A 13,297-nucleotide genomic window follows, 5' to 3' on the forward strand; every position below is an offset into this window, starting at 1 on the left:
TTCTGAAAGTGTACATTTCCTTTGAATTAAAAATGCAAAGTCAAATATGCTTGTCTAACAGCAGCTCTCAAAATTCCTTAATAAACCTCAAGAACCAAGATTGTTGTGAATCTTCTCCACACAATCACAGTTGGCTGAACAGTCAACTCTCAACTAATCCCAAATACCACACAAGACTATCTTCTTATAGGCTAAACAAATACATTTTCTTTTCTCTCTTTTTTTTTAGGTTTATTTATTTATTTGAAAGTTAGAGTTACACAGAGAGAGGAGAGGCAGAGAGAGAGAGAGAGGTCTTCCATCCACTGCTTCACTCCCCAGTTGGCTGCAACAGCTGGAGCTGCACTGATTCGAAGCCAGGAGCCTCCTCAAGACCCAAGGACTTGGGCCATCTTCCACTGCTTTCCCAGGCTATAGCAGAGTTAGATCAGAAGTGGAGCAGCCAGGACTCGAACCGTCACCCATATGGGATGCCGGCACTGCAGGCAGCAGCTTTACCTGCTATGCCACAGCGCCAGCCCCAACAAAATTTGAAAGTGAACTATTAAAGATGTATTAAGGGCAGGGCCGGGCGCCGTGGCTCACTTGGCTAATCCTCGGCCTGAAGCGCCAGCATCCCATATGGGCACCGGGTTCTAGTCCCGGCTGCTCCTCTTCCAGTCCAGCTCTCTGCTGTGGCCCAGAAAGGCAGTGGAGTATGGCCCAAGCGCTTGGGCACCTGCACCCGCTAGAAGACCAGGAAGAAGCACCTGGCTCCTGGCTTCGGATTGGCATAGTTCCAGCCGTGGCGGCCATTTGGGGGGTGAACCAATGGAAGGAAGACCTTTCTCTCTGTCTCTCTCTCTCAAAGATGTTTCAAGGGGCCAGCGCTGTGGCTCAGTAGGATAATCCTATGCCTGAGGCACCAGCATCCCACAAGGGTGTTGGTTCTAGCCCTGGCAGCTTCTTTTCCAATCCAGCTCTCTGCTATGGACTGGGAAGGCAGTAGAAGATGGCCCAAGTCCTTGGGCCCCTATACCTGCTTGGGAAACTTAGAAGAAGCTCCTGGCTTCTGGTTTTTGGCTTCAGATTGGCCTAGCTCCAGCTGTTGCATCCATCTGGGAAGTGAACCAGTAGAAGGAAGACCTTTCTCTTTCTCTGCCGCTCTCTGTCTGTAACTCTACCTCTCAAATAAATAAATAAAATCTTTAAAAAAAAAAAAAAAAGATGTTATCAAAGGAATAATTCTCCCAAATAATGTTAATTCATTATTTAAAGTCAAACATAAGATTGTTTTATTTTAAAAGACAGTAAAATTATCTGAAATATTAAAATGCAACACTAAAAGACTTCAAAGACAAGACGAGAGCATAATTAAGCAGATAATGACCTGCAACAGGCACTGGTAGCAACTGCACAATCCACAGGTTCAGCCAGATCTGGACAACAATGATGGCCCACACGAGACACACAAAGTAGATGTCACTCGTTTTCTTCTTTCTAAGGAACGTTCCCATTTCAGGCCTTGGTCTGCCCAGGGTTGGGGAAGGAGAGGAAGCGGAGGACAACGTTGGAGGAGGCTCTCCACTGTCCATGGTTTCTATGGTGAGAAAGAAAAAAATCCACACACCAAGTTACTTTAGGAACAGCACACAAAGCAGTTCACAGGCCACCCTGTTCTAAGCCTCCAAATTGTACTCTGAGTCCAGCACACAAGGACCTGGTGTGTTTGCATAAGCAATGGAAAGTCCTGGGGAAGTGCAATCTGACAATGCTTAACTCCAGGGAAATCACGTTTGTTGGGGGATAGGGTTAGGAAACAGATTTTACTTTTTACACTTTGTACTATTCAGCATATACATATTTAAATAAAGGAAAATACATACCACAGCAGCTGAGAATTATAATTACCCCACAAAAAGTATCCAAACCATAGAAAGCAACAAATACTAACATATACTACAATGATTGCATTTAAAAATTCTTCCTTTAAAAATATAGTAGATAAAACATTAAATTACGTTAGATGTGTCATATTTCTGACACAGTACAATATAACTTTTCAGTGTCATTTCACCTAAAAAGTGACCAACTGCTCTTACAGGAACCTAACACTTTCAAATATGTATTTCTGCTTGAATGAGATGTAAAACAATGACAGACTGCTAGGATGAGGAACTCTCAAAAAAGGAAACCTTACCAAGACTATTTCTAGCAATACAACGATATGTTACATTTTACTATTAGGTTCTACATTTCTGTTTCTTAGTTTTAACAAGATATTATCATAAATCAGATGTCCAGTAACTCTGAAATATTATTTGATATACATCATGATGACAGAAACTAAGACCCTAAAACTTGCATTTTACCTATTAAAAGAAGTTAAATACAAAAGTATATCATGGGGGCCTGCATTGTGCATAGCAGGGTAACCCACCGCATGCAAAGCCAGCATCCCATGTGGGCACCGGTTTGATTCCTGGCTGCTCTACTTCCAATCCAGCTCTCTGCTAACGCACCTGGGAATGCAGCAGAGGATGGCCCAAGTGATTGGGCTCCTACACTTAAGACCCAAGAAGTTTTTCTGGGAGACCTGGAAGAAGCTCCTGGCTTCATCCTGGACCAACCCCAGCCATTGCAGCCATTTGGGGATTGAACCAGCAGATGGAAGACTTCTCTCCCTCTCTTTCTCTAAGTCTGCCTTTCAAATAAATAAATAAATAAATCTTAAAAAAAGTATATCATGCTAAAGAAAGTCAGTAAAAAGAAATGAATATCCATAGTCCCAGCCTCCGATTTGACTCTCACACAGCTCCACACAGCTGTCCTTTGTCATTTTCTCCCTGCAGTTGAATGTCAGCTCAAGAGAGCTAAGACCTACGCTGCCCTGTTCTCCTTCCACTGAACCCCTAGCACAGAGAACAGTACCTGTCACACAGCAGGCGCTCAATAAATACTTATTGAATGAATAATGTCATGTTATTTCCCTTTTTATTTACTTTTCCTTTTTAGTCGAAAGAAAAAAATACAGAAAGATCTTCCATCTGCTAGTTTATTCCCCAAATGCCCACAATGGCAGGTTTGGGACAGTCTGAAACCAGGAGCCCAGAACTTATTCCGAGTCTCCCTTGTGGTTGGAAGGGACTCAAGTACTTGAGTCATCACGCACGTGCTGGCTCCAAGTACATGTTAGTAAGAAGCTGGATGAGAAGTGGATTAGTTGGGATTTGAACCCAGGTATTCTCGATAAGGGATGTGGGCATCCCCAGAGGTAATTTAACTACTGCACCAACCCCCCTACACACTTTTCCCTTTTATCTTTTTAGTAGCCATATAGCAGCCCACTGACTGCAGCATCAAAGCTTCCTAAGTGTTTATTTTAATACTAAATGTTAGCTGTTGAGTGAATTTTTACTGCTCTGATAACTTGCACCATGGTAAGTCAGTTCACCTCACTAGGACTAACATTCTACCCTGAGGTTTAAGGCTAAAGCCCAGCCTATTACAGCATGCTTTTGTTTGACTTTGCTATCTGTGTTATCTTTCTAATTTGGAAACCTCAAGTCCATGGGTATGGCAGATATTGGGAAGAATAAGATCATAACCAAAATTTTGGAAGCATGATTCAATGTGCAAGAAAAGTACGTGTTCCTTATGACTCCAAATGCCTACCTCTTGGTTGATCCCTTCCCTCAAGATGCTTCTAAAGTCAGTTCTTCAAGAAGGGCTCACTATAAATATTCCCTAATCCCAAACACCTCTGGCATTAGTGGAGCTCTCAGCTCACAGCAATGCCCGTTTACATTCCTGAACTCTGTGACTGTAAAGCTCCTATAAGCCACAGCTGGATCTGGCTCAGGACTGCAACTCCAGAAGCCAGGCCACATAGAACAGAACCCAGAGGGATCTGTTTCAGAAGAAAGAGCCAGTGTTAACAGCAGAAGGCAGGCAAATACAGCCTTTAGCAGAAATGGAAAACAAAGAATGCCAGAGAAATGACTAGAAGAAGGAAAAGCCTTCCTTCTGGCCCCAAAAAAGTGAGTTAGAGAAACAGAACAAAAGGAAAAGCACCATGAGGCAATGGAACAGAATGCAGGAGAAGTGTTAGTTATAGACAATAAGGAACCAAAATGAGGAAAGCATAAAGTGGAAGGAACTGTGTAAAAGGTATATGGGGCACGAAAAAAAGGAAATAAAATGAAAGTGAAAAGACGGGGAGAAGGATTTGGTGTAGCAGGTAAAGCACTGAGTAGCATGCCCACACCCCTATCAGCGTGCCTGGCTTGTCTTGGCTCCGCTTGATATCCAGCCTCCTGCTAATGTGCACCCTGGGAAGGCAGCAGATGATGGCTTAAATACGTGCTTCCCTGCCACCCACATGGGAAACTCAGATGGAGTTCTGGCTCCTGGTTTCTGCCTGGCCCAGCCCTGGCTATTGAGGATATTTGAGGAGTGAAACAGTGAATGGAAGGTCTATCTGTCTCTCAAATAAAATAAAAATAAATTTTTGAAAATTTAAAATTAAAAAACATGAAAAAGAATAGCATAAGAAACCCAAGAAAGCAAATAATTAAACATACGGGTGCAGGCATTCAGTACAGCACTTAAAAAGCTCCCTGGGATACCTGCATCCTGTAACAGAGTGCCTGGGTTTCAGTTTTGACTCCGTTTCGGATTCCAGCTTCTTGCTAATGAGCACCCTGGGGTACAGCAGGTGACAACTCAATAACTTGAGTCCCTGATACCTGTATGGGAGACCTGGATGGAGTTCCCAGTTCCGAGCTTTGGCCTGGCCCAGTCCTGGTTGTTGTGTTGTGGGCATTTGGGGAGTGAACCAGTGGATGAGAGATATACATCTCTCTCCTCCCCAACAAGTAAAAAACAAAAACAATTTCTTAAAAATTATGAAAAAAAGTGATGCATAAGAACAAAAGGGGAGGGTGGAGCTTTGCTGCAGCAGGTAAAGCTACCACCTGCATCCCATATGGGCACTGGTTCTAGTCCCAGCTGCTCCACTTCTGATCCAGCTCTCTGCTATGGCCTAGGAAAGCAGTGGAAGATGGTCCAAGTCCTTGGGCCCCTGCACCCACATTAGAGCCCCACAAGAAGCTCCTGGCTCCTGGCTCCTGGCTTCGGATTAGCACAGCTCCAGCCATTGCAGCCATTTGGAAAGTGAACCAACCAACTCTCTCTCTCTCTCACTCTTTCTCTCTCTCTCTCTGCCTCTCTGTAAATCTGCTTTTCAAATAAGTAAATAAATCTTAAAAAAAAAAAAAAAAAAAAAAAAAAAAAAAGATGAGAGGAGAAAAGGTGTAAAAGTAGGAATCAGAGGGAAAAAATGATAAACCAGCAAGAGTAAGCAGCATTTTGTGTTGCTAGTGTCCTTAACTCTATTTATATTTCATTTTCCAGAACAACTCTGAAAGTCCTCTTGACATGGGTCACCTGCAGGCTGAGTGGAGGGCTGGTCTTCACTGCTTGACTCATATCCTGTGATAGAGATGGCCAAGTTTGCTAGAGTAGAAGCCGCCATGGAGATGACTTGCCCTGGTAACTCTGCCCCTGTAAAAGAAGTTTTGACAGTTTTTAAGAAAATGATCAAAACAGGAAATGAATGTTGCAAACTGCAAACTTAAACATAGTCTTACCTTTCCAACAGCAATAAAACAAAATGGGTATTAGTTAGCCCATTAGAACAGTGGTTCTTCACCAAAGGAGAATGACCAAGAATCAACTGAAAAGTATTATGAAAATTACAAGTCCTTGCATTCTTCCTCATTTGGCTCTGGCAGACACTTACTACACAGTCTGGGGGACTGGTGTTGTGGGGCGGCAGATTAAGCTGCTGCCTGTGACACGTGCGCCCCCTAACAGACTGCTGGTTCAAGTCCCGGCTGCAAATCTGGCTGTTGCAACCATTTGAGAAATGAACCAAGATATGAAAATCGATCTCTGTCATTGTGCCTTTCAATCTTTCAAATAAATCTTTTGGGCTGGTGCTGTGGTGTAGCAGTTAAGCTGCTGCCTACAGTGCCAGCATCCCATTCGGGTGCCAGTTCAAGTCTCAACTGCTCCATTTCCGATCCAGCTCTGTGCTAATGCTCCTGGGAAAGCAGCAAAAGATGGCCCAAGTGCTTTGGCCCTGCACCCACATGGGAGACCCAGAAGAAGCTCCTGGCTCCCAGCTTATGATCAGCCCATCTCTGGCCATTGCGGTCATTTAGGCAGTGACCCAGCAGATGGAGGATCTCTCTCTCTCTGACTCTCTGTCTCTGTAACTCTGCCTCTCAAATAAATAAATAAATAAATCTTTAAAAATAAATATTTTTTAAAAAATATACAAGTTTGGAATGCTATATTAATCATTTTTAACTTTACAAGTTGATTTTCCTGCATACTTCTATTAAGAAATACTGGGACACCAGGAATGTAGCACTCTGGTTGGACTGTCTGCCTCAATCTTTTTATTACTAGGTCCTAGTATAGTATGGGACTGTCTGCACTGGGTGCTCTCAGTAACATTCCACAAAGGAAAATGCAAATGTGTATTGATGCAAAACCATATAGATTTATAAAGCATATAATTCAGCACAGGCAAAATCTACCACTTGGAAATATAAAAGGACATCATGACCTTGCTTCATGTTGTATATTCCCATTTTAAGCTCCTAAGCTTAATCATTTGCATTGGATTTAAATAAAACATTTATTGATAAACAACATCCGTCTGGAATGGCCAGCATTTAACCTAAAGCAGACAACACCAAGTCCTAGCATGTTGCGCCCTCAAGACTGGAAAGCTAAAACTGTATTTCTTGGACTCTCTTACAGCTATCGTCCCGTGTGTTATGCAGTCTACCACACATGTACACCTGAGTAAGATCTGGAAGACTGAAGAGGCACCCCAGAACTTGGAAGCCCCCAGCTCTCATGTCAAACACAATCATGGAGGCATACAGTGTGACTGCAGCAGACCTTCAGAGGTTCTGATGTAGGATCTCAAACTTGTAGGCAGGTGGCAGCAGCTGTGGTCTCTGCCCAGTCCTTTGGTGTCACTGTGCATTCTTCATGGTGGCATCTGTATTGGATGCAAGCTTACCTGTTTGGCCTTGCCAAAGACTCCACTTGCAAAAATTCTACATGCTAATCAATACCTCTATTTAAATTAGTTACAGTGGATTCAATTGGTCACAACGAAGAACACTGGCCATTCCTAGTCACCAAATCATATACCAATGCTCATACAGCTAGGATTTCACTTTTGGTAGGCAGGTCAATATGCAACGCAACAGTGAAAAGAATCATAACTCTTCAGTAGCCCGGTGAATTTCTACTCCAAATTAATTCCACATTCCCAAAATATCCAAGAATGGCCATATCTCAGGGAAGTGTGGGCCACAGGCCGGGATGGTTCTTCAGCAGATTCAGCCACACCGTGCCTTATCCTTCTTCTATCAAATGCCTATGTGACTTGAATGTTCACCTTCAGGGATTCTGAAAGAAATTCAAACTCACGGTCCAGGAAGAAAACATAACTATGAATATCTGTAGTGTATATGGCCTGTGTATCTAGGGTGCTTCTGAGATGCCAAGAGAGCAAGAGCTAAGAGAAAAACAGGTCCTCCATGTCTCACATGTATTCTGAGTTGGGATAAAGACACAGATCCTGCCCCTGTGGAGTCTAGTGACAGGGACAGCATGTATTAAAGAACCACACAAATAAACATATACCAACCATAATGACTGCCATGAAGGAAATACCCTGGGCATTCTGTGAGCGCATAGCAGAAGAAATCTGACTTAGCCTGGACAATCAGGAAAGTCCTCTCTTAAGAAGTGAGCACGGGGCCGGCGCCGCGGCTCACTAGGCTAATCCTCTGCCTAGCGGCGCCGGCACACCGGGTTCTAGTCCTGGTCGGGGCGCCGGATTCTGTCCCGGTTGCCCCTCTTCCAGGCCAGCCCTCTGCTGTGGTCAGGGAGTGCAGTGGAGGATGGCCCAGGTGCTTGGGCCCTGCACCCCATGGGAGACCAGGAGAAGCACCTGGCTCCTGGCTCCTGCCATCGGATCAGCGCGGTGCGCCGGCCGCGGCGGCCATTGGAGGGTGAACCAACGGCTAAAGGAAGACCTTTCTCTCTGTCTCTCTCACTGTCCACTCTGCCTGTCAAAAAAAAAAAAAAAAAAAAGAAGTGAGCACGGGACGGCGCCGTGGCTCAATAGGCTAATCCTCCACCTTGCAGCGCTGGCACACCAGGTTCTAGTCCGGGTCAGGGCGCCGGATTCTGTCCCGGTTGCCCCTCTTCCAGGCCAGCTCTCTGCTGTGGCCCGGAGTGCAGTGGAGGATGGCCCAAGTCCTTGGGCCCTGTACCCGCATGGGAGACCAGGAGAAGCACTTGGCTCCCAGCTTTGGATCAGCGCAGTGCGCCGGCCGCAGCGGCCATTGCAGAGTGAACCAACGGCAAAGGAAGACCTTTCTCTCTGTCTCTCTCTCTCTCTCTCTCTGTCCATTCTGCCTGTCAAAAATAAAAAAAAAATAAAAAAAGAAGTGAGCATGGAATTGACATATTACATATGAGAAGCAATCAACCAAAGGCATGTAAAGAATAATCTTCTTGGCATGAGAAAGTGAGGAGGCTAGAAGAAGAACCTAGCTTGTTAAAGATAGGGAAAGGAGGTTAGCGTGTCTAGAACTCAGGCAGCTAGGAAGACACTGGCACTGAATACAGGGCTGGACAGGTCAGCCCAATGATGCAGGTCACAGACAAACACAGTGAGGACTTCAGCCTTTATCCTAAGAGGAGTGGAAAGCACTGGTGTTTCAAACAGGGATCCAACTACATGAGCCATCATATGCTGCCCCTCAGAATGCACATTAGCAGGAAGCTGGAATTGAGAGCAGAGCAGGCACCTGAACCCAGGCATGCAGACATTCCAGCATGGGAGGCAGGCGCCCCAAGCAGCAATTTTGTTTCAACAAATGCCCACCATGCCTTGATGGTTTTAAGTAACTCCAAAACAGGATCTTTTTTTTTTTTTTTTTTTTGACAGGCAGAGTGGACAGTGAGAGAGAGAGACAGAGAGAGAAAGGTCTTCCCTTTTGCCGTTGGTTCACCCTCCAATGGCCACTGCAGCTGGCGCACTGCGGCCGGGGCACCGCACTGATCCGAAGGCAGGAGCCAGGTGCTTCTCCTGGTCTCCCATGGGGTGCAGGGCCCAAGCACTTGGGACATCCTCCACTGCACTCCTGGGCCACAGCAGAGAGCTGGCCTGGAAGAGGAGCAACCAGGACAGAATTCAGCGCCCCGACCAGGACTAGAACCTGGTGTGCCGGCGCCGCAGACGGAGGATTAGCCTAGTGAGCCATAGCACCGGCCAACAGGATCCTTTTAATGCTCCTCAAATATGGACTCTGGCTCCACTTTGACAGACTTCCAAACACCCACCCATTAAGCATTCATTCACCAACGGGTGACTACACTACATACCAAGATAAGGAACTAAGGCTTCGTCTTAAGTCCAGTTTAAGACCTAAACAATCAGTTATGACTCAGTATGTTATGAACTAATGTAAACTAATGCAGAATGTCTGGGGAGCACAGAAGATGGAAATCTAAGCCATATCGGGAGGTCAGAAAAGTGCTCCCAAAGGAGCAGTCCAACAAGAATATTAAAGATGCCATCCTTTCAACCCATTTAGACAGACATTAGATTAAAAAGGCAGAACAAGGTTACCTTGGAGAAGGGAGGCTGGCATCTTGGAGGGCAGGGGTGGGAAAGCGTTCCAGGGAGATGAAGAGTAGGTGCAAAGACACAAAGTCAAGACAAAGCAGAGGGTCCTCTTCAATGAACTCCAAGAAGTTCCATAGTTGAACATGGGGTACGGAAAGAAGACTCAAAAGGCACGAGGATGCCGAGGGAGATGGGTCAGAGAACAAAGGTCTCATAGTGACCATGCACAACGCAGGGGTCCAGAGCACAGGTGAGAATACAAGTCTACTTAAGTTTAAACCCAGGTCCATTCCTTACTACTTGGATGACTACAGGCAACTTATTTAGCACACTGGTGCTTCAGTCTCCCCAACTGTGAAATGGGGTTCATATGATTCCTCTCTCATGTGAAAATTAAGTGAAACAATATATATAATGTGCTTAGAACAATGCTTAATATGTAATAAGTGCTCAATAAATGGTATCAGGGTAGGCTTTTGGCACAATGGGTTAAGCCATCACTTGGAATGCCTGCATTCCATATTGGGGGGCCTGTTCAAGTCTCAGCTACTCTGCTTTTGACCAGTTTCCTTCTAAACAGTGCTGGGAGGCAACAGGTGATGGCTCAAACATTTGACTCCCTGTCACCAACACAGGAGACCTGGATAGAGGTCAACCCCACCATGGCTGTTGCAGGCATCTGGGGAGTAAACTAAAGAGTAGACAACCTCTCTCTGTCTCTGCCACAGTGCCTATGAAACAAAAATAAACACTTTTAAAAATAGTTGTTAGTTATGGATCAACATCATCTATAGCAAAATACTGGCTTGAGGCTCTAAACTGTAAGCACAAGCCCCAGTATTTTATATTATTTCTCTGTACCTCTCATCCCTTCTATATTATAGTTACTTTCCTATGTCTTATCCCCCTTAGTAGACATTTTTAGATCTCTCCATAGTCATTTCCCTTCATCTAACCTCCCAGTAGACATTTTCAGCTCTCTTCACAGAACTAAGCAAAACTTTTTGCACAAAGAAGGCCCTTCAAGACTTGAAGAAAAGCTAAAATCATCAGATCACATCTTTCAAGAATTGACTTAGACTCCCCAACCTGATGTCACTAAAATACACAATATATTTTAGCTACCTCGATGAAAATTATGCATTACCACCCTTAATGCACAAATAATTCAGCAAACCTTTAGAGTGCCTCAAACTTCGCAAAAATAGGAAAGGAGGCAAGGGCATTTGGCACCCCAGTTAAGTTGCCACTTGGGATGCCCACAGTGCCTATCAGAGTGCCTGGGTTCAAGTCCTGGCTCTGTTCTGTCTTTCAAATAAATTTTTCTAAAAAATTCAAAGCATGAAAGGAGTAGCTCACAGAAAAAAAAAAAAAAGAATGAGCAAAATGTGAAAATTATGGATGTAAGACTTGGCAACTAATCCTATGAAACAGATATGCATTTTAACAACTTCTTAGTCATAGCTTTCAGCACTTTCAAAAAGGGTCCAGACAGGAAAATGATAAACTGGACAGAAGAATGCCAGGATCGAGAATCTAGACAGGGTCATGGGATTAAATAAAAAGCCCCAGCTAAATATAGGCACACAAATAAGGGAACATAATCTTGGGACTCAAGGACTAAAAAACAAAAAAGGAAACAGTATCCACGGTTTCAAATATCAATCTGCCCAGGGACACAGCCAGCATTCAGTGCAGGCCCAAATAACAGGGCATCTACACAGGTCCACAAAAGCAGGCCACTGACACTCGCAGCCTAGCACCAGAGGACAGAAACTGAGAGCGTGGCCCGTTAGAAACAGATCACAAGGTCAGATTAAATCTGTGAATACAGCCAACAACAATGGGAAGGCTAACTTTTTCAATCGTGTGGGAAGACATCATTTGAAAAGAAGTCTAAATAAGGAGGTACCCTGGTCTACCTTCATTCTTTTTCACAGAACCTGTGGTGGCTGCCTAGACTACATTCGAAGATGTTTGCTAGAAGGAGGTATCACATACCAAATAAAAGTGCCCTTTGAAGAGACTTCTGTTTCCATTGCTCACATGGAAAATACATCTCCCTCTCAATGGTAGCACTTCACAAGGACCTGGACAGGGAACAGGAAGTTCCTTCAGGCCTCTGTAACTGACAGTATCAGAACTGGGGAGTGGGAGAAGGGCAGTAGGAAATTTAATTAAGGGCCAGCATTGTGGTGTAGTAGGTAAAGCCACCACTGCAACACCAGCATCCCATATGGGCACCAGTTCATGTCCAACCTGCTCCACTTCCAATTCAACTTCCTGCTAATGGCCTGGGAAAAGCAGCAGAGGAGGCCCAAGTGTTTGCGTCCCTACTACCCACACGAGAGACCTGAAGGAAGCTCCTGGCTTCAGCCTGGCCCAACCCTGGTTATTGTGGCCACCTGGGAAGTGAACCAATGGATGGAGAATCTCTCCTTCTCTTTCCCTCTTTGTAACTCTGCTTTTCAAATAAATAAATAAATCTTTAACAACAAAATTTTTTTTCAAAAAATAAATTTAATCTGCCCTTTTCTTTTTTTCAATTTGGGTTAAACTGGGCCAAACTTCTTCATTTACATTGCATGCTACCCCCAAGCAGTCAGACAGCTACTAGGCCTTTCCTGGAAAGATACTTCTGGTCATTTACAAGCCATCTCTGGAAGGACAACACCCTGCTCTACCTGCTGGCACTTCTTGCACTGGGGGTCAAAGCTATTAAAGGCACATGGGACACTTCTTACCCTAACTGTCCAACAAATTTCTCATACCCAGCATACGGCCCCTGAGGTGCTTCTTCATCTATAAAATAGGCATAATAATACCAGTCTCACTGGGTGGCACATTTAAAGCCCCTCCCAAGGCCTTGCTTAGGGGAGATGGCCCTGATGCCAGCGTTCTTCTTTCCTTACAGGCCCAGGGAGCACACTAAAGCTGGGTTCCAGGTGCTCTGGTTCAGAGCTCGTGGAGCAGTAAGAGGTGGGACCTTCAAGAAGTGATTCACCGGAGGGCTCTGCCCTCGTGGTAGGGTGCCATGATACAAAGAGGAGTTTGGTCCCTGTATTGCTCTCTCTCCTTCCACAAAGTAAGGACACAAGGAGAAGGCCCTCACATGCCAGCACCTGGATATCAGACTTCCCAGGTTGCACCACCACGAGCCAGTAAGTCTCTGTTCATTATAAACGACCTAGTCTGTGGTATCGTGGTAGCAGCACAGAGTGGACTGAGACACAAGGTTTCTACAAGATGGGATTCCCAGGGTCCAGGAGGCACAGGAGCCAGGTCCTGTAGTTGTGAAAAACCAACACAGCAACGTGGAGGACTGCAGGAGCTAACAAACACAGCTGGGTGACAGAAGGACCTTTCAGGATGACTGACGCTAGTTCAAAAAGCCAGATGAAGGGGCAGAACTCCGGGCTTAGAGTCAAGGACTCTACCAGTCACTTGTGTGGCTGTGGGCAAGTCAGTTAACCACTCAAATTAAATGTCTTCCTTTGCAAACCAGGGGCTTCATCTAACAAAGTTTCATTTGATTGTGGATTTAAAAAGATACACCTGGGGGCAGCAGTTCAGTTGCCATTTGAAACA

General features: G+C 44.9%; 1 protein-coding gene across 4 annotated transcripts in view; it reads right to left on the reverse strand.

Annotated features, from left to right (window-relative positions):
• Positions 1-13,297, reverse strand: part of TMEM245 (transmembrane protein 245) — a 109,893-nt gene that overhangs the window by 75,115 nt on the left and 21,481 nt on the right. For all 4 annotated transcript variants that reach the window (XM_051843365.2, XM_051843366.2, XM_008255796.4 and 1 more), the window contains exons 4-5: positions 5,428-5,544; positions 1,370-1,579 (exon numbers count right to left, since the gene is read on the reverse strand). In XM_051843365.2, coding sequence (XP_051699325.2) covers positions 1,370-1,579; positions 5,428-5,544 — 327 coding nt within the window. The remainder of the gene's footprint in view (positions 1-1,369; positions 1,580-5,427; positions 5,545-13,297) is intronic.

The sequence above is a fragment of the Oryctolagus cuniculus genome, chromosome 1 (assembly GCF_964237555.1).
Source record: "Oryctolagus cuniculus chromosome 1, mOryCun1.1, whole genome shotgun sequence".
NCBI classification, from domain to species: domain Eukaryota; kingdom Metazoa; phylum Chordata; class Mammalia; order Lagomorpha; family Leporidae; genus Oryctolagus; species Oryctolagus cuniculus.